Consider the following 17,160-nt stretch of genomic DNA (forward strand, 5'->3'; position numbering starts at 1 on the left):
GCTGCCTGATCGTCAAGATTAGTGCATCCCTGGCGCACAGCTGTCATCAGCGCCGCCCTTGTAAAAAAAAACAAGTGAGTCCCAGCGCTACAATTGGAAGCCGAATTTTACGGGAATAATTAGCAAGTCACTTTGATTAGCACCTGGAAGACGTGCTCCAGCGTTATTACAAGATGGCCTTCAACTTTACCGCCTTCACGTATATAGTGGCCCTGATCGGCGATGCATTTTTGATATTTTTCGCCATATTTCATGTCATTGCATTCGACGAGCTGAAAACGGATTATAAGAACCCAATTGATCAGTGCAATAGCCTCAATCCGGTCAGTAAACTTGGTGTTTTCACCCACAGTGCGCCCTGTAATTATTGTATATTTCAGCTGGTTTTGCCGGAGTACCTTTTGCACATCTTCCTGAACTTGCTCTTCTTGTTCTGCGGCGAATGGTTCTCACTATGCATCAACATACCCCTCATAGCCTATCATTTTTGGCGGTAAGTGACTCATTTGCCCGTGTGCTATGTGAATAATCATGATTTGAGATCCGGGGGGATCAAGATTCACCTAGGTCCAACACAAGTGTTACTTATGTTTTGTATCCCCACCCCTTTCAGTTACAAAAACCGCCCTGTGATGTCGGGACCGGGACTTTACGATCCCACCACGGTCCTAAAAACCGACACTTTATCCCGGAACATGCGTGAGGGTTGGATCAAACTGGCAGTCTACTTGATCAGCTTCTTCTACTACATATATGGGTAATTTTAATTGATATTCTAGGTGGCCAGGGTCCTCATTTGTCTAACGTTTCTTGCTAATTTTAGCATGGTTTATTCGCTCATCTCGACATAGGCAGCTGTTGCCTGGGGATCTCAGTGTTGGCGCCAGCGCATCCGCGCCGTGTATTAATTGTCTAAACTCGGGTAGAATACTCCCTTTTTGGGGGAGAATCCACATCAACAGCGAACAATACTTCACTTGTAAATTCTAGTGTAAATCCATAAAGACATCTTAAAGCTTTGTTTTTTTATATAATTTGTAATCCTTTTTTGCAGTATGAGATTGTAACGTGTTTTTATTATAATTATATTTGCATTTCGCATTGCGCATCTTTGGTGTAGTTGGATTTTAAGCATTAAATAAAAGTCAGATCGAAGTAACCATTTCTCATTTTCCTGTTTAGCTTGAGGGACAGCGGAGTCTTTGACTGATCACGATGAACATGGAGTAACCAGCACTTAAGGTAATAAAGATTACGAAAGGTACCCTTATCAGCAGGGCAAACATAGATATAGTCACAATTTTTATACTTGCATTAAATTTTTTCCAGTTCACAAGATTATTACATTTGCAAACAACACCAAAAAATATAAACATTTGTATCATTCTGTTTTAAATTTCAGAAAGTCTTTAATTTCAAAGCCTCCTTTAGAAAGAAATCATTTGTTATAGAATTTTATTTACCAAAGAACCACAAGCTATTCAATGTGTTTTCAAAATAAATGCACTTTGCTTTAGAACGTATTTATAACTTTATTTTACAATTGTTTCGGGAGGCCACAGCTTGGAATAAACAATATTGTGATTAAATCTTGGTTAAATTAAAATGCTGTATAAATGGATAGGTACATGGGGCTTTAAATGTGCAACTGGCGTTTGATTACGACATAAAAACAACGAAGAACAAGAAGAAAAATATGAGAACGCCGAAGATCTTGATCATCAGCCAGCGGTTTTTGGAGACCGACTGAAAGTATTTCAGGATCTCTCCATGGGCAGCCTCGATATTCAATTCCGCATCCGCCACATTCGTGTCAATACGCTCCACGATCTCTTCCTGTTCCTTAACCATATGCGCCAGCTGCTGAAAAATTCCACCGAGCTCAACGATGGTAGATTCTATATTTTGCATAGTCTCCGCCCGTTGCTGAACGTAATTATCTGAATCGTCGTATATGGCCATCTGTGTCTGGGTTGATAGGAGCGGTGTTGTATCGCTGCTTCCCATGTCTATGCTGACAGCTTGGTTTTCCTCGCTGAGAAGCAAAGATCCTTGCTTGGCTGTCGATGGGGAGACGGTGTGTGCGGCCAACGGACCTGGTCCTTGGCTAAACTGATCCCGTCGCGTCTTCTGCTGTTTTAGGTTCTCCGTGCGCACTTCCAGGATTTGCTTGAAATCCGTGCTCATGCTGGCCAGCTTCGATTGCAGGGCCAGTACCATGTTAGAGGAATGTGACACCAAATGCTTTCCGTTTGTGTGACGGCGCTGATCCTTCGAAATGTCCTGCAGTCGGGCAATTTGTTGATTTAACGCATTTAGGTCACCTTTGATGATATAAGTCAGCTCCTGTATCTCCTGCGGTCTGTCATCAAATAAGCTCTTCTTTTTGGCCACTAAAACAAAGACGAGAATTTTAAAGTTTTGTTTTATCACTGGCCGTTATTGCTACATATTGGAATCAATATGAATAATATGCCCTGCACTTACACATTGTGAGCTTTTCCAGTTTGGCATAGGTGCTGGCGATGTTCTTTCCGATAAACCTGGCGACCATCATGAACTCCGAGTAGCTCTGAACCTGCTTGGCCTTGCGGGGATCACGAATATTGACTGCCCGGGTGATGTTACGAGCCTGCAGAGACCGAATCGCATTGGCGAACTCGCCTGTTCGATCGCGTGAGGCCATGACGAATATTTCTGGTTCGGGTTCGGGCTCCGGTTGATGTGGCTCCTCCTGCGATTGGTAAAACTTTGAACTAGTCGGAATGGAAGCGGGGTAGCTATAGTGGCTTTGGCTTTCGCTATTGATGCTCGTTTGATTGCCGGTGACCACGGCTGCAGCGGCACTTAAAGTGCGCAATGCGTGGCCGGAGAAGGCGCGTAGGTTCCACTGGCGGGCCGCCTTGCCGTATTTGTCGTCCGAGTAGTCGGGACTGGAAATGGAATCGCCCGATTTGTTGTTGTCCCCAATGTGGATAGCCGCCTCGTGGCCAGTTGGTGGTGGAATCAAGGGCTGTGCTAATAGTCCTACCGATCCGCCAGCTGTTCCCGTGCCCACAGATCCTGATCCTGCTCCTCCCTGATGATCCTCTTGAATGGTATAGGTACTGCTGCTGCTGTAATCCTGCTGGTCAGTTTGATGAAGGCGTCTTCGGGTTTGCATCTCATTTCAGATTGCAGCTTGTCCCAGGGAGTTGACGTTGCTGATTTTTCATATGCACACTAATGAAATGATCTGTTGGACTTTCCTTTGCGAAAATTTCCTCTTTGTTTTTCTCTTTCGATACACTGGTTTTCCGTTCGTTTAGCTCCGCACTTAGCTGGCAGGTTCGTGTGTCCTAAACAAAGTAAAATTTGGTTTCCGTTCAAGCATTTCCCTTTGGTTTTGTCAAAAATTCATAATAATTGCTAAATATTGCAGAAAACTTACTCGACACACACACGCACACACACAAACACACCTCCAGATGATAGATTACGATGACGTGTTGATATTTAAGTAACTATCGATAGGCACGAGTGTGGCTCAGCAGTATTGAAACGGTTTGCTACTTCATATCTGCAAATATTTAATTTAAATATTTAATAAAATTAAAATCATTTTTTTTTTATTATTTTTTTATTTTAACTTACAAAACTAGCTAGTTTTTCCTTGTCAGCCTGCCATGCCGTCAGCCCTGTCATGCACATATCGATAACCAACGGCGAGCAACGCTAGTTTTTTTCTTTTCAACTTTTAATTCTTCTCTTAATTAAGCAAAAATAAAATAGTCATAGTTTATCAAAGAAAATGACACTGTATCACTTTGGAAATTGCGTGGCTCTGCTGACGCCCTACTACTTCACCTACAAATACTCCGGCCTGTAAGTTCCCGCCTGGTTTCTGGTGGATTTGCCGACTGCCAAGTCCGCAGTTCTACCAAGTGAATAAAACTATGTATTTGTGAATGGTCCCGGGATATTTTTTTTTTTTTTTTCACAGTTCGGAGTATGGAGCCTTCTGGAAGTGCGTGCAGGCGGGAGGCATTTATATATTTACACAGCTCGTCAAGATGCTAGTGCTGGCCACGTTCTTCTACTCGGACGCTCCATCCTCCAGCGGCGACTTTAACTTCTTTGCGGTGCGTGTGCTTATCTGTATTTACCTTTACCCAATTATTAACGTCATGTGGTTACTCTGGTTTGCAGGAGATCCTCCGCTGCAGCGCAGACATCGCCGATCTGCTTGGATTCGCACTAATCTTGAGTCGCATTCCCGGCAAGGGCCACTCAAAGCTTATTACGGCTGGACTTGGATGTAGGTTAAATGAACCACTTAATTAATATCAATTTTAAAAGACCGAAGTACTCAGTTAAGATATATGAACATTACAACTACGATGTCTAATCCACCTTTTATACCCTAACCCATATTTAACAACTCCCAAAGATTCACTTAAAACTAATGATTTTCGTATACTTAAACAGGGGCCACCGCCGAAGTAATTCTTTCCCGAGGTATCATGCTGTGGGTGGGAGCCCGAGGCACCGAGTTTAGCTGGATCTACATACTCAAGTGTCTGGAGTCGAACGTACTTCTGGTGCAGCACATTACCACGGCCACCCTGATCTGGCTCTTTACCCGTCACGATTTAAATAAGGCGTTAAAGCCGCTGGTTAGTCTGCTTCTGGCTGTAACTGTTTTCAAAGGCGTCTGGCTGGAGGGCATGCTCCATATTTTGACCATTGGACCTTGGCTGACGGTGGCTGTGAAAGCGCTGGTGGCGGCCGTAATTGGATTCTGTACTCTGCACATCTATTCGGGTCTAGCCCAGCAGATCGGAATTTAAGCAATTGTGCCAAACTCTCTATATTCCTTTGTTTTTGTAACTTGTTTATTTTTTGGTGTTGTCAGAGATATTAGGAATTTGTAACGAAGACAACACTTACGGTTTAGAGAATTACCCCAACTGTTAATGAATTATAGCTACGATACCGTAATAGTAACATGGATACGTGTTTTAATGGGTACAATGAAAATCTAAAAGTTAAGATGACAATGGAAAATACATATTTTATTTTAGACGGGGGCAGGCTTTATAGTATGTATATTAAAAAATCGTTTAATTCTCCTTACTCAACTTTACAAAAAGGACGTACGGATATTAAGTAGATTAAAGCGATTGTGTTAGAATAACAATAGTAACAGAAAATACGCAACTGTAGGTGAGAACAATACATAAACAACTTGTGGAACATCTTTGACCAACTTAACAACTACAAAATAGGTTTGCTTATCTTGAAACCCATTATCTACAATTAATCAGAAAATCTCACTCAGCGTAAGATTGTCTATTAACTTAGCGGACTCTTTGCCAAGAGTAATTTGGTCCATTTCAAGCGAGTTAGCTCGCTTTGATATCTTTATAAAATGGTCTCGAACGAGATCTGAAATTCAAGATCTACATTACATATTTCGAGCACATATTGGATCCATATGGATATATTTCGAACTCACACAACAAATGGAGAAATGCTAACGAAGCCTGGATGCGACTCGCAAACGTTTTTATAAAATCAAAGGCATCGATTCCCGTAATATTCGGATTATTACGCCAAATGTTTAAGAGACTCATCATTACGCTGTAGGTATCTGTAATGAAATTATAACTTACTTAATTTACGATTAAAAAATAGGTTAAACTCACGAGCGTGATTATTCCCACAGCACGGCATATGCTTATTCATTTTGTTATTATGAATTATGGGATTGACATCAGCCTGATGCAATTCAGGTTGCAAAAAATCCAATTCATCCGGTTCAGGCTTATATATACATGCTTTTTTATCCTTGCATTTCTTAGCCCGAAAAGGTCCTACAAATATCTCCTTGGAAAGGTTCTCGGTAAATTTGCCGCCAAATATGGTTCTTAGTGTATTTTCAGCCTCGTATTCCATTTCTTTTATACTGAGCTTAGGGCCGAAGTTGTTGCGAAGAGGTGAAAAAGTTACACTACATCGAGAAGTTAATACATTTTATATTACAAAATAGAATAAAGTTCCTTACTTATTATTCACTTTACGGAAAAGTTCACTGGGGGGTTTCGGTAAATCCAACGGTTTTGGCAATTTCACTGATTTTAAAATGAACTCATCCATATATTTCTTTCTATGCTTCCCCAGCTGCTCCCGAGTATATTCAATGCGTTTGTCTACTATAAGCTTTCTTTTCCGATTCATTGGCTTGCTAAATTTGATTTCTACAAAAGAACTCAAAACTGCAGGCAAGAACGGTTCGCAAACTATTTGAGTTACTTTAGCTGGTTCAATGTTATGCTGGAAAATTTGGGTCATTATAGCATTGTCAGCTTGGAAAATTTGCCCATCATCCAATTTAGGCATTTTATCTGGTAAAATGTCAGTTGGATCCTCAGTTGTTGAGTGACGCTTTACTATAACAAAAACAAGAGAAAACGCTATAGTCGAGTTCCCCGACCATCTGATACCCGTTACTCATCTATTGGAAGTGCAAAGGACAGTCTTTAACTCTGACAGTAGATAGAAATTTACAAGACCAATACAAAAATGAAAAAATTTCAGAACATTTTTCAAAAGTGTGGGCGTGGCAGCTTTGGGCAGTTTGTGGGCGTTAGAGTGGACGTGGCAACATGAATCGACAAACTTGCGCTGCGTCTATGTCTCTGGAGTCTGTATGCCGAATCTCAACTTTCTAGCTTTTGTAGTTTCTGAGATCTCAGCGTTCATACGGACGGACAGACAGACGGACAGACGGATCAGATCCTGATCAAGAATATATATACTTTATATTGTCGGAAACGCTTCCTTCTGCCTGTTACATATTTTTTAACGAATCTAGTATACCCTTTTACTCTACAAGTAACGGGTATAAAAATAGTTGGAATACGTATTTAATCGAAGTGAGAATTTCTTACAGGAGTTCCTTGTGGCGTCTTTGGGGTAAAGCTCTTGAAAAATGGTTAGATCAGCCCCTTCGGTTTCCCCAAAACCATTTGATGGCATAATAACGCTATGATCCTCGAGAAATTCAATTTTTTCGGTGATTGTAATGGAATGATACGATTTCGACTTCGTGCAGCTTTGGTGTAGTTCAAAAGACTGTTTATATATAACAAATCATATAAGGAAAAAGTTCCACAGTATCTTGGCAACCAACCTCGTTGGATTCCTCCTCCCCGTGTTGTTTACAATCCAAGAGCCACATCTGGCATTCCGATAGCATCTTTTCGAAGTAGTCATGAGCGTACTCATCCAACAGCTCCGATTCTTGCAGTCTGGCACGCTTCGACTCTGTTACTTTAAATTTTTTGGTGATTACCTGCTTTTTTTTGCGTTGGATTTGAATCTCAGATTTGGTAACCACTGAAGATTTGGTGGTGGTGTGAACGTAATCCAAGTTGGTACGTGTACATTGATCAAGTAATAGTTTCGTATCCCCTATATACATAGATAATTATATATCACCGCTTTCGGAGTATTCAGACTAATACTTACCCAAAAGTAGATCCACCTTGCATCTAAAAATATCCGTAACGCCGAAAAACAAGCGGGAAATGCCCTTAAAAAGAACATTTTGTTTGTTTTTCGTAACCAAAACATTTGATCGTGTTTTTAATGTATTCTTCTCAATTAATTCAGTGATTTTCTTGCTAAATTGTAGACAAATTACTTGCTGAAACAAGTAGTTAAATTCATATTTAATTACCAGCAGGCGACCAAATCCACAACTGCGATCTCATTCCTATCGAGTTGGGCAAGCGCCGATTTCCGCGTTTTGCGACTTCCCGCTTTCCAGCAGTAATTTAGGATGTTGTCCTCATATAAATTTAAGTTCATCATATCTACTGCATTAGGCATAAAATTGATAGTACTAAGTATTTTACAAGCTAATGCTAAACATTGTAACTTTAAATTAACTTTAACATGGCGTCGAAAGTAACGGTGCTTTTTTGACAGTCTTTCGGTAACTAGAGAGGAAAAACATGATCCAGATATCGCATACAACACGATTTTATTAGTATTACAAAAATTGAAGTTTTAAATGTATTTATAAAACTAGATTTTCAAATTCAAGCTTAACAAAAACAGAGCATTTGGATTATTCTTTATCAAGATAACAAAAAAATCTCTTAATAATCAAAATAGTAACTGATACATTTTTTTTTAATTTTTTAGTTATGTCGTTTAACAACACTTCACGATATTTTTCATTCAGCTCGTGATCTTTTGGCGTTCAGTGAACGGTCTCACTGCAGGAACAACAAAACAAAACTCAGAAAAAACCATAGTATTCAAACGATTCCTTAAGGACGAGTTATATTACATTCCCACAATTAACTGCCAAAACTTCTATATAGCAGCACTATTTACAGATCCTTAACTTTAGAGCTGAAAATATGGTAAGATAAGCACAAGAGGATGGAAATAAATTACCAAAATAAAAACATGACTAATAGAGTGTGGGCGTGTTTTTGTTTTTGTTTTTCAATCCAAGATTGTTGTTTCCAGATAACTATGAGTCTTCGTTCATTATTTAATTATATCGATTTTAACAGGGTGATAACCAGATATGCGACATAAGCAACGAAGTTCTGGAGGAATTGAAGAAGTTCCGATTCAGCAAGAGCAAAAATAATGCTGCTTTGATATGTAAGACTTGATTGCCATGGTAACATACAAACATAGGTAGCTTGTAAGACCTCGCCATTGTCCCTTGCAGTGAAAGTCGACCGGGAGAAGCAATCTGTAGTACTAGACGAGTTTATCGACGATATCTCAGTAGATGAACTGCAGGACACATTGCCAGGACATCAGCCCCGATATGTCATATATACATATAAGATGGTGCATGACGATCAGCGCATTTCGTACCCAATGTGCTTTATATTCTATACACCAAGGGATAGTCAGGTGGGAACCTAGTAATATTTAAATATACTTCAAATTTCATAATTTTTTTCATCTATTTCAGATCGAATTGCAGATGATGTACGCCTGCACAAAGAGCGCCCTTCAGCGCGAAGTGGACCTCACACGCGTCTACGAAATACGCGAACTGGACGAACTCACCGAGGAGTGGCTTAAAGCCAAGCTCAAGTAGAGATGTTTTAATCTCTGGGATCAATCAATCCGGGCCGTTGTCAAAAGCAATATTTTATAATAGTTCTCTGATTGATTTTCGAGATTTTTATATACATATTCAAACTGGATCAAGCCGATACCAACGATGCATACCAATACCAAACAAACAAATATTGAAATACTACAACTTTAACCTACATAAAACACAAATCAAGCTTAGTTTATACAACAATGACATTTTTATATCGACGATCGCCGGCGACAAGTATGCGCAAGGAGTTTTAGTGATTTTAGTTCTTGCATTTAAGTAATAGTCTTTATAGAAGCTGTGCTTGCCAAATTTCTACATGTATTTATTGTAAAAATATTAAAGCAAACATGACAAAAAGTATTCCATTTTATATAGACAAACTAAAAACAATTTTTCAATATCAAAATATAGAGATGACGTAATAAATTAAAAGAAAATTCATTTTTTTTCTAGTAATGTAGTCTTTGAGCTGCCGTATGGTGTAGCATAGTGTAACGCCCTTCACTAGGCGTTGGCGGTGGAGGCGGCGGCGGAGCCAACATGTGAGCCATTGCAGCCATTCCCATTTGTGTGGCGGGATTCGGTGGTCCGAGATGATGCAGTGTATCGTGATGGTAGTGATGCGACATGGGCGGTGCAGGAGGCAATGGCAAATTCAGTAGATTATTATTTGCCGCATGTGTGCGGAAGTGGAGACTTAGGCTGTCCGCCGTATCAAAAGCCTTGTCACAATCCGGGCACTTGAAATGGGCGTGATCAAGGGTATCCAGACCCACGGGATCCGTGTCTATAGCCTCATCATCATCATCGTCCACTATATCATGGTTTCTACTGGATTCCAAAGGATGAAGTTTCAATTTATGCGTCCGCATGTCTCTTCGCCTGCTAAAAGCCTTGCCGCAGACATCGCAGTGGTGGTTTTTGATGCCCGTATGGGTTATCATGTGCTTGGCGAGATCACCGGCTGTATAGAAACCTTTCTGACAGAGCGAGCATACCTGATCTCGCACTCCTAAATGAATCTTTTGGTGCGCCTGAAAGTTTCCTAGCGCCGAAAACTGCTTCGAGCAGATCTCACACTGAAAAGGCTTGTCGCCCGTGTGCGTTCGTTCGTGGACCTTGAGATTGTACTTCTGGGCGAATCTCTGGATGCAAAAGCTGCATTGGTATGGTTTCTCGCCCGTATGTGTTCTTATATGCTGTGTTAGTTGGGCAATGCACTTGAAGCTTTTGTGACACTCATAGCAGGTGTGAGGCATCTTTGGCACAGGTTTTGGCCCCCGTTTTTTGTGTTCTTCTGGAGGCTTCCTTTGATACCGTGACCTCCTCTTGCTCATTTTGGCATCCACCGGCTCATCCTCATCGCTATCGCGCTGAGGAAGCATCGTCTTCTGTACAAAGTCCGTGTTTGTGGCCGCATCCTGACGCCAGGACTCCAGAATGCCTAGATATTGTCTTAGCCGAAGATCGCTGTTTTCGCATTCCTGCTTGAAGTGGAAGGCTACTCCCAGACGGTAAATACAGTTGTTGCAGATCACCGAAGGTAGGCCATCGGTTTTAAAAACCTAAAACAATTTGTACATACATATGTATATGCCAATTAGAAGTCGAATATTTTCTTTTTAATAACCCACTCTTATTTTTGCGCATTGCATCAACATTACGGAAGGCATCATAGCAAAATCTGTGCTATAAATCGAAGTTACAGGATGCAGTTCCTCCAGGCAAACTCGACAAATTTTGTGGATATTATAGTCCATCTTTTTATACAAGTTTATGGAAATCAACAAATAAATGTTAAATGTTTTGCTTTAGACGCCTATCAGCTGGTTGGGTCCAGGGCGGCAACGGTACAGTAGAAACTCTAGCTGGTAAAAACGAAACTGTTATATATGGTTAAATGTGTTTGGATTTTTAAGGTGGGTATGAGCTATTTAGCTTAATTACTGTTTTTGAAGGAAAAGTAATATTTTGGTTAGTAACTTTTTCCATGTTGCTAATATATCCTATTCATTTATATATATAGATATTCTTTACTAAAATGCACTTAAATGTGCCGTTAAATATTAAATATTTATATTTCTGATTACATTCATTTATAAATTTAGTGTAAGAACTGTAAGTAGAACCAGGGCTGTACTAGTAATTCGGCGTTGCCACCTTCAACGAAAAAGTGTAACCTTCTTTCGTTTTTGCGCTGAAGTGACGTGACAGTTGATTTGTTTGATTAAAATAACTAAAAGTAAAAGCGCAGCTAAATCGATTTGCACCGGAATCCATTAACCTGGAATCGGCAGCCAGAAGCAAAGACGCAGCCGGAAAAGGAGAAGCATCCAGAAAGAACGATCGTCGCACCGGTAGAGAAAAAGATAGAGAGGAAGAGAGAGCGTGAGAAACTGGGAGCTGCACGGGTGAAATTTCGTGGTTTCGGGACCCCGACCACCTGAACCCTCCTCCTCCCGCTGATAATATATCCATTCCCCACTGGCAAGATGCTGTGTATACAATATTAGCGATTATCGAGAGCAGGCAGCGCATGTGCCGGCATCCCAAAGCCAACTATTGAATATTTAAGCTTTTGTAAACAAATTCTGGAGAGGAGGTGACCAAGGTCAAACAATCCGACGAATACGAATACCCGACGGCTAGTTCGTTTCGCTCCACCGCAAAGTGCCAGTAATCCCGTGCCGCTTGCAATGGTTACAAGCAGCCAGCTGTTGCCCAACGGCAACTTGTCCAGGAATGGCAAGACCAAAATAGAGGACGGTGAAGAGGTGGAAGCCGTGTTTGATGCTCGTGCAGCAGGTGCAGGGGCCGGAGTAGCACTAACGGGACTAACAGGACACTCATCCACATCCGGAACGTTTATGAAACTGAAAACCTATCTCCTAGCTCTGCGTCCCTGGTCGCTGTCCGCCAGTCTGGTTCCAACGCTGCTCGGCTCAGCCCTGGCCTACCGCTCCCAGTGGGCGGAGGAGTTTTCGCTGGCCACCTTCTTCCTCACCGCATTTACCGTGGTCACCGTCCACTGCGCCGGCAACGTCGTGAACACCTACTTCGACTTCATCAAGGGCATTGACAAGCAGAAAGCCGACGACCGCACGCTGGTGGACCATATACTCACCAAGGATGAGGTGAGCACTCGAACGGATGGGTTAAGTAATCCAATAGTGTGCAGTTTTGTCGTTTGGAAAGTAAAACTAACTAAGTTCAAGATCAGAGTTAAATATATACTTCAGTCGATTTGAATGATTTTCAATAAAATGGTACTTAAACCCCGATATCCGATTCCTTATTCCCTATTTCATACATTAATCAATACTTAATAATTTCAAAACATTTTTCGATTTTTTTTTTGACATTAAAATTCCTAATTTCCAAACACTTTATTCAGAAAAAACACATTATATGCATAGAGACTCGCGATGAGACTTGGCAATTCTTTTGTATCTTTAATGGCAAAACGTGATTTTTAAATTCATATTTGTTCAATAAGCAAAAAAATTTCAAATTACGTATCGTTCTACAGAAACAATTATAAACAACTAAAAAGTAGTCTAAGTATGTGTTTACCATTCAGATGAAAAGAAATAAAATTATTTTTATATACGTTCAGAAAAAAAACGTGCCGAAATCATACTTCGTTTCGGAGGAGAAAACAATATCATTATATGTTACCAATTAGCAAGGTTCTAATTTAAATCAAGGTCATTTATATTAGAGAGTAGTCAAACAATCATACTTTTAAAATGGATAATTTTATGGAATTTTATTTTCTCCCAATTTTGTTATAATAGGAATTAGTTAACTGACAATGAAATAAGTCATTTATTATAAATAATAAATGTTTTGCATATTTGCAGGTGGTATCGCTGGGCGCCATTCTGTATATGGCTGGCTGCGGAGGTTTTGTTTTGCTGGCTGTGCTCAGTCCGGCAAAAATGGAGCACCTGGCACTGATCTACTTTGGGGGATTGTCCTCGAGTTTCCTGTACACTGGAGGCATCGGTTTCAAGTACATTGCCCTTGGAGATCTGGTAATACTGATACTCTTTGGACCCATCTCGGTGCTTTTTGCCTTTATGTCACAAACGGGTCATGTCGAATGGACAACAATGGGTTATGCAATTCCTTTGGCTCTCAACACAGAGGCAATCCTGCATAGCAACAACACTAGAGATGCGGACAACGATCGCCGGGCTGGAATAGTAACGCTCGCCATTTTAATAGGGCGTACAGCATCTCACGTTCTGTATGCAATGCTTCTCTTTGCACCCTACTCATTATTCTTCATCTTCGGCTTGAAGTACTCTCTGTGGTTCCTACTGCCGCTGGTAACCCTGCCACAAGCCTTCCAGATTGAGAAGCGTTTCCGTAACGAACAGACGATGCACCTGGTTCCTCGGCAAACAGCTAAGCTAAACTTCTTTTTTGGCATCTTGTATATAGTGGCCTGCTGTTGCGCCCACCAGTTGCCTACCTTCGGATTGCGAAGAAATTAATAGGCGGGATAACCTTATAGATCTGGCAGAAAATCTGAATCAGAGAGAACCTGGTGCAATGTTTTAGGGAATTTTATTAGGCTTTCGTCAATGTCAGTAACAAGAAGGAGAAATGAAGCTTTGTCAGCTTCCCACAGTTTGATGTTGCGCAAAATTCGAATGCTGCTAGTCGCCCGTTAGATTCTAAACTTTTGAACTGAACATATCCTAGCCCTTAACGGTCGATTACTTTGAGAGAAAACCTATGGTTGATTTAAGACATTTTGAAATACAAATTACAGGCCTAGTATCAGCTTTACAGTTTACTATATTAATTCCAAACGATAATCCATAACCATTGTGCAAACACAAGTAAAATTGAATTCAATTCGTTAAGCTAAAAAGTCCATAAACCAAATACATACTTAAAATAAATATTAAAATTATTTACAAATTTTGAAATATTCAAATTTTAAGAAATAAATTTTATTGGCTTTCAAGTTTATTAAACCAAAGGCATGATATTCGACAATTAATTTCTATGTCAAAATTTGCTTAAATTGTCCTAAGGTTTGATGACTACCTATACTATCGACCTTAACCTATCCCACTCGTTTTTATTTATTTAATATCGTCACAATCTTAAGTCCTAACCAATCAATGTTATCAATAATCATACTCTTCCTCTCTCGCGTTGAGAATTACGGACCAAGAAAGTTTTGTGCAGCAGCAACCATTAATTGTAATATAGACCGACTTTTATATTATTCTAAAATATATATCACCACATTCACACGGGTGCAGATACTTAAGTTTCGCGAATCAAAATGCAGATTTACTTTACGAATAGAAGTGCTTGGAAATGCAGCTAAGTTGAATGTTTTTTGGCAATTGGCTGGCTTGTTTGAGAGTTTTACAAATATTATATACACGAACACGAGCATATATTTATACACAAATCTAGATCATGTAAGCCCAGTGTCAAGCGGCTGGCTCAGAGTGAGAATTATAAAGGAAAAATCAAGAAAACCTAAGTAAAACGAAAACGGAACACAAATTACAATTTCTAAATAATTATATACGTAGATGTCGAGGACGAAGAGCAACAATTGTTTTCCATTAACAATAGCGTATGCATATAAACAAATAGCTTTAAATAACAAACGGAAGAGGAGAAAGCCAAATCCCATTCGCATTATAATCCATTGTGTAACTGAACATTTGTGTGGCAATATTTATTTGTACGCTAGATTTTTGTATATTCATTCATTCTTTTGTATATTGCATATACCGCATAAAGAAATGCTTTTGTTGGAATCGCTCAGTAACCGAGTGGAATTGAACTAAGTGAAAACTTCGTAGACTACAAATCAACAACCAGATGAACAATAATAATTATAATGATATTGATAATTAAATGTTTAATTAGAGAATGTAAACATAAATTGTGTAATATATACTGATTTATATTTTATTGAACGCGAACAAAGTGCAAGGGGCTGTAATTGATCTTTTTTTTCAGTCCATTCCATAAAGCCAAAAAAATAGGCTTAAAATGTTGTAAAAAAAACGCAACCTATATTTCAATTCAAACGGAAAATGGAGGATGATTCAATAATATTGTAAACCTCAATCCGTGTCGGGGTAAGTTTAAATTAAACGCCATAATCCCTATTCCTGCTCTCTAGCCACCAACATGATGTCATATGGCTTCACCGCAGCGGTGGCTCCCTCGAGCGGAACCTCCTCCGGCACCTGACCAGGAATGGCCACCATTTTAAAGTTTTGGAGCACTGTAGTCGTGAACATAAACAGATTCTGTCGCCCCAACAGGTCTCCCATGCAGCGATGACGTCCGAATCCAAAGGGGTTGAAGGCTTTTGGTAGTTGCAGATGGCCATTGCAAAGGTATCTGTCAGGATTGAATGTCTCAGGATCCGGAAAGTCAACAGGGTTGATCAGCATTCCCCTAAAACAGGCTATGACCATAGTGTCCTTTGGAATTTCATATCCCGACAATCGAGTATCGCACACGGCTCGATGCGGTATGCCAAAAGTGTGGAGCATGAACATCCTGACCGCCTCCAATGTAATAGCTTCGCAGTATGGCAAATTGGAGCGATCGCGGGACCACTCGGGTATGCGCTCCAGACCCACTACCTCCTTGATTTCCTGAAAAGCTCTCTCCTGGATTTTAGGCTGCAGAACCAAGTGCATAAAACAAAAGCCCAGACTCTTGTTCGTGGTCTCGGACCCAGCCAAGAACATATCCAAGCAAATGGCTAGGAGACTCTCATCACTGAACATTCCCTTATCATCGTTTCCCTCGTCCTGGGCACGGAGATACGAATCCATCAGATCTCTTGGTTCGTCGTAGTTCTTATATGTCAAGCGATGCAACTCGATCTCTTTGCTCATAAAGGAATACAAGGATCTATGACTCTCCACGAAACCATTGTAGCCAGAGAAGTCCGGAGCTATGAATCGAAGCAGCGGAAAGTGGCTGAACAGAGCACCCACCATATCGATGTTTTTAAAGAGCTCAAAAAAGGTCTCCAGCAATTCCTTAATCTCCAGAGAACCAGGTTCATATCTTCTACCACTCAGCATGCACCAGAGAGTGTTCAAAACATATACACTCGTTAGGTCGTGCATTTCAATCCTCGCCTGTATTCCTCCTGAATTCAGCACCTTATCCTTTAAGTCCTGCAGCAAGCACGTTGCCTCATTATGCACTATATCCATCATGCCACTTCTGGCAAAGCCAAAGTTCTTCAGATGTCTCAGAATGAATCTACGCTGCTCCACCCACATTTCACCGTCGGTTAAAAGTACTCCCAACCGAGAATTGAAGGTTCTTAGACGATAAAATATACCATCGGGACGGCCGTCAATATCTTCGTTGGTCATCATTTCATAGATGGCATCGTTCGTATAGGCTATCACCACCTTATCCTTGCCAATCTTGAGGCCGAAGAACCCATAAGGATTCACGTACTGCTTGGCTAACACGTCGATCACCTTGCAAAACATTCCAAGGCGACAACGTAGTTGAAAAACCTGCAGGGCACTTCCTACAACCGGATACCAACAAGGTCCTGGAGGAAACAGCTTGGGCTTTCGAACTGCTCCAAACCAGATGGCCAACAGAGTGGCACAGAAAATCCAGATCACCGCATAAAACATGTATTTTCCTTTGCTTTCACTTTTCCCAGTTACGCAATCTTGAGTTTCGAGTTGGTAAGTTGGTATCCACTGTTTCCTGGAGACTTAGTCTGGAGTTCGATCCCGCTCCTGACGTTCACTCAAATCGACTGAATCCGCTCAGCTGGTTGGGCGTCGCTTTTATAGAGGTCTTGTAAAAAGCTTTTCCTCATGTTTGATTTGCCTTTTAAAGTTATCTCAAGCGTGATAGTTGTGAGAAATGGAAGTCACCAAATTGTATATGTGAATGTTCTGGGCTAATTATTTATATATGTATGTATATATGATTGATCATAAGTAATTACATGTCCTTTAATTTCTTTTTGAAGAATGTTGAATAGAAGC

General features: G+C 40.5%; 8 protein-coding genes across 10 annotated transcripts; 4 read left to right on the forward strand and 4 right to left on the reverse strand.

Annotated features, from left to right (window-relative positions):
- Nucleotides 1–54: 54 nt before the first annotated feature.
- LOC6528925 (protein cornichon) lies at nucleotides 55–1,159 on the forward strand. Its single transcript, XM_002089921.3, has 4 exons — nucleotides 55–323; nucleotides 381–493; nucleotides 614–757; nucleotides 824–1,159. Exons 1-4 carry the CDS (start codon nucleotides 174–176, stop codon nucleotides 849–851), a joined length of 435 nt encoding a protein of 144 aa, XP_002089957.1. The 5' UTR covers nucleotides 55–173; the 3' UTR covers nucleotides 852–1,159.
- Nucleotides 1,160–1,512: 353 nt separating this feature from the next.
- LOC6528926 (syntaxin-5) lies at nucleotides 1,513–3,554 on the reverse strand. The gene is made up of 3 exons (XM_015198731.3): nucleotides 3,431–3,554; nucleotides 2,488–3,338; nucleotides 1,513–2,393 (listed from the first exon to the last, which is right to left on the reverse strand). Exons 2-3 carry the CDS (start codon nucleotides 3,161–3,163, stop codon nucleotides 1,660–1,662), a joined length of 1,410 nt encoding a protein of 469 aa, XP_015054217.1. The 5' UTR covers nucleotides 3,164–3,338; nucleotides 3,431–3,554; the 3' UTR covers nucleotides 1,513–1,659.
- A 135-nt stretch (nucleotides 3,555–3,689) lies between these two features.
- Nucleotides 3,690–4,986, forward strand: LOC6528927 (transmembrane protein 147). Its single transcript, XM_002089923.3, has 4 exons — nucleotides 3,690–3,864; nucleotides 3,983–4,121; nucleotides 4,189–4,297; nucleotides 4,468–4,986. Exons 1-4 carry the CDS (start codon nucleotides 3,791–3,793, stop codon nucleotides 4,827–4,829), a joined length of 684 nt encoding a protein of 227 aa, XP_002089959.1. The 5' UTR covers nucleotides 3,690–3,790; the 3' UTR covers nucleotides 4,830–4,986.
- On the reverse strand, nucleotides 4,984–7,964 carry LOC6528928. Of its 2 annotated transcripts, none has more exons than XM_002089924.4 (8): nucleotides 7,724–7,964; nucleotides 7,513–7,667; nucleotides 7,175–7,455; nucleotides 6,933–7,116; nucleotides 6,047–6,431; nucleotides 5,688–5,992; nucleotides 5,498–5,632; nucleotides 4,984–5,427 (listed from the first exon to the last, which is right to left on the reverse strand). In XM_002089924.4, the coding sequence occupies exons 1-8, from the start codon at nucleotides 7,873–7,875 to the stop codon at nucleotides 5,303–5,305; spliced, it is 1,722 nt and encodes a 573-aa protein (XP_002089960.2). In that variant the 5' UTR covers nucleotides 7,876–7,964; the 3' UTR covers nucleotides 4,984–5,302. The 2 variants fall into 2 exon arrangements, with proteins under 2 accessions (XP_002089960.2, XP_039227390.1); XM_039371456.2 differs by having other exon boundaries at nucleotides 5,312–5,441.
- Nucleotides 7,965–8,255: 291 nt separating this feature from the next.
- Nucleotides 8,256–9,562, forward strand: LOC6528929 (glia maturation factor beta). The gene is made up of 4 exons (XM_002089925.3): nucleotides 8,256–8,417; nucleotides 8,574–8,667; nucleotides 8,738–8,928; nucleotides 8,990–9,562. Exons 1-4 carry the CDS (start codon nucleotides 8,415–8,417, stop codon nucleotides 9,116–9,118), a joined length of 417 nt encoding a protein of 138 aa, XP_002089961.1. The 5' UTR covers nucleotides 8,256–8,414; the 3' UTR covers nucleotides 9,119–9,562.
- Nucleotides 9,427–10,991, reverse strand: LOC6528930 (zinc finger protein OZF). Its single transcript, XM_002089926.3, has 2 exons — nucleotides 10,765–10,991; nucleotides 9,427–10,695 (listed from the first exon to the last, which is right to left on the reverse strand). Exons 1-2 carry the CDS (start codon nucleotides 10,888–10,890, stop codon nucleotides 9,580–9,582), a joined length of 1,242 nt encoding a protein of 413 aa, XP_002089962.1. The 5' UTR covers nucleotides 10,891–10,991; the 3' UTR covers nucleotides 9,427–9,579.
- A 324-nt stretch (nucleotides 10,992–11,315) lies between these two features.
- On the forward strand, nucleotides 11,316–15,090 carry LOC6528931 (ubiA prenyltransferase domain-containing protein 1 homolog). Of its 2 annotated transcripts, none has more exons than XM_043206872.1 (2): nucleotides 11,316–12,396; nucleotides 12,994–13,066. In XM_043206872.1, exon 1 carries the CDS (start codon nucleotides 11,827–11,829, stop codon nucleotides 12,376–12,378), a length of 552 nt encoding a protein of 183 aa, XP_043062807.1. In that variant the 5' UTR covers nucleotides 11,316–11,826; the 3' UTR covers nucleotides 12,379–12,396; nucleotides 12,994–13,066. The 2 variants fall into 2 exon arrangements, with proteins under 2 accessions (XP_043062807.1, XP_002089963.1); XM_002089927.4 differs by having other exon boundaries at nucleotides 11,321–12,264; nucleotides 12,994–15,090.
- Nucleotides 14,682–16,797, reverse strand: LOC6528932 (probable cytochrome P450 303a1). The gene has a single exon (XM_002089928.4). It carries the CDS (start codon nucleotides 16,795–16,797, stop codon nucleotides 15,283–15,285), a length of 1,515 nt encoding a protein of 504 aa, XP_002089964.1. The 3' UTR covers nucleotides 14,682–15,282.
- Nucleotides 16,798–17,160: the final 363 nt, after the last annotated feature.

Source organism: Drosophila yakuba, chromosome 2L (genome assembly GCF_016746365.2).
Source record: "Drosophila yakuba strain Tai18E2 chromosome 2L, Prin_Dyak_Tai18E2_2.1, whole genome shotgun sequence".
Lineage (NCBI taxonomy): Eukaryota > Metazoa > Arthropoda > Insecta > Diptera > Drosophilidae > Drosophila > Drosophila yakuba.

Excerpts from the sequence above, each read along its gene's own strand:
- LOC6528930 (XM_002089926.3), bottom strand. The coding sequence starts at position 10,890 with ATGGACTATAATATCCACAAAATTTGTCGAGTTTGCCTGGAGGAACTG. Across the intron at positions 10,696-10,764 it reads TGCAATGCGCAAAAATAAGA|GTTTTTAAAACCGATGGCCT; the intron begins GTGGGTTATTAA and ends AAATTGTTTTAG.
- LOC6528932 (XM_002089928.4), bottom strand. The coding sequence starts at position 16,797 with ATGTTTTATGCGGTGATCTGGATTTTCTGTGCCACTCTGTTGGCCATC.
- LOC6528926 (XM_015198731.3), bottom strand. The coding sequence starts at position 3,163 with ATGCAAACCCGAAGACGCCTTCATCAAACTGACCAGCAGGATTACAGC. Across the intron at positions 2,394-2,487 it reads ACTGGAAAAGCTCACAATGT|TGGCCAAAAAGAAGAGCTTA; the intron begins GTAAGTGCAGGG and ends TCTTTGTTTTAG.
- LOC6528927 (XM_002089923.3), top strand. The coding sequence starts at position 3,791 with ATGACACTGTATCACTTTGGAAATTGCGTGGCTCTGCTGACGCCCTAC. Across the intron at positions 3,865-3,982 it reads ACCTACAAATACTCCGGCCT|TTCGGAGTATGGAGCCTTCT; the intron begins GTAAGTTCCCGC and ends TTTTTTTCACAG. Across the intron at positions 4,122-4,188 it reads GCGACTTTAACTTCTTTGCG|GAGATCCTCCGCTGCAGCGC; the intron begins GTGCGTGTGCTT and ends TCTGGTTTGCAG.
- LOC6528929 (XM_002089925.3), top strand. Across the intron at positions 8,668-8,737 it reads AAATAATGCTGCTTTGATAT|TGAAAGTCGACCGGGAGAAG; the intron begins GTAAGACTTGAT and ends TGTCCCTTGCAG. Across the intron at positions 8,929-8,989 it reads ATACACCAAGGGATAGTCAG|ATCGAATTGCAGATGATGTA; the intron begins GTGGGAACCTAG and ends CATCTATTTCAG.
- LOC6528925 (XM_002089921.3), top strand. The coding sequence starts at position 174 with ATGGCCTTCAACTTTACCGCCTTCACGTATATAGTGGCCCTGATCGGC. Across the intron at positions 324-380 it reads AGTGCAATAGCCTCAATCCG|CTGGTTTTGCCGGAGTACCT; the intron begins GTCAGTAAACTT and ends TGTATATTTCAG. Across the intron at positions 758-823 it reads TTCTTCTACTACATATATGG|CATGGTTTATTCGCTCATCT; the intron begins GTAATTTTAATT and ends TGCTAATTTTAG.
- LOC6528931 (XM_002089927.4), top strand. The coding sequence starts at position 11,827 with ATGGTTACAAGCAGCCAGCTGTTGCCCAACGGCAACTTGTCCAGGAAT. Across the intron at positions 12,265-12,993 it reads ATATACTCACCAAGGATGAG|GTGGTATCGCTGGGCGCCAT; the intron begins GTGAGCACTCGA and ends GCATATTTGCAG.
- LOC6528928 (XM_002089924.4), bottom strand. The coding sequence starts at position 7,875 with ATGCCTAATGCAGTAGATATGATGAACTTAAATTTATATGAGGACAAC. Across the intron at positions 7,668-7,723 it reads GTGGATTTGGTCGCCTGCTG|CAAGAAAATCACTGAATTAA; the intron begins GTAATTAAATAT and ends TCTACAATTTAG. Across the intron at positions 6,432-6,932 it reads AGACGCCACAAGGAACTCCT|TAAAGCGTCACTCAACAACT; the intron begins GTAAGAAATTCT and ends TTTTTGTTATAG.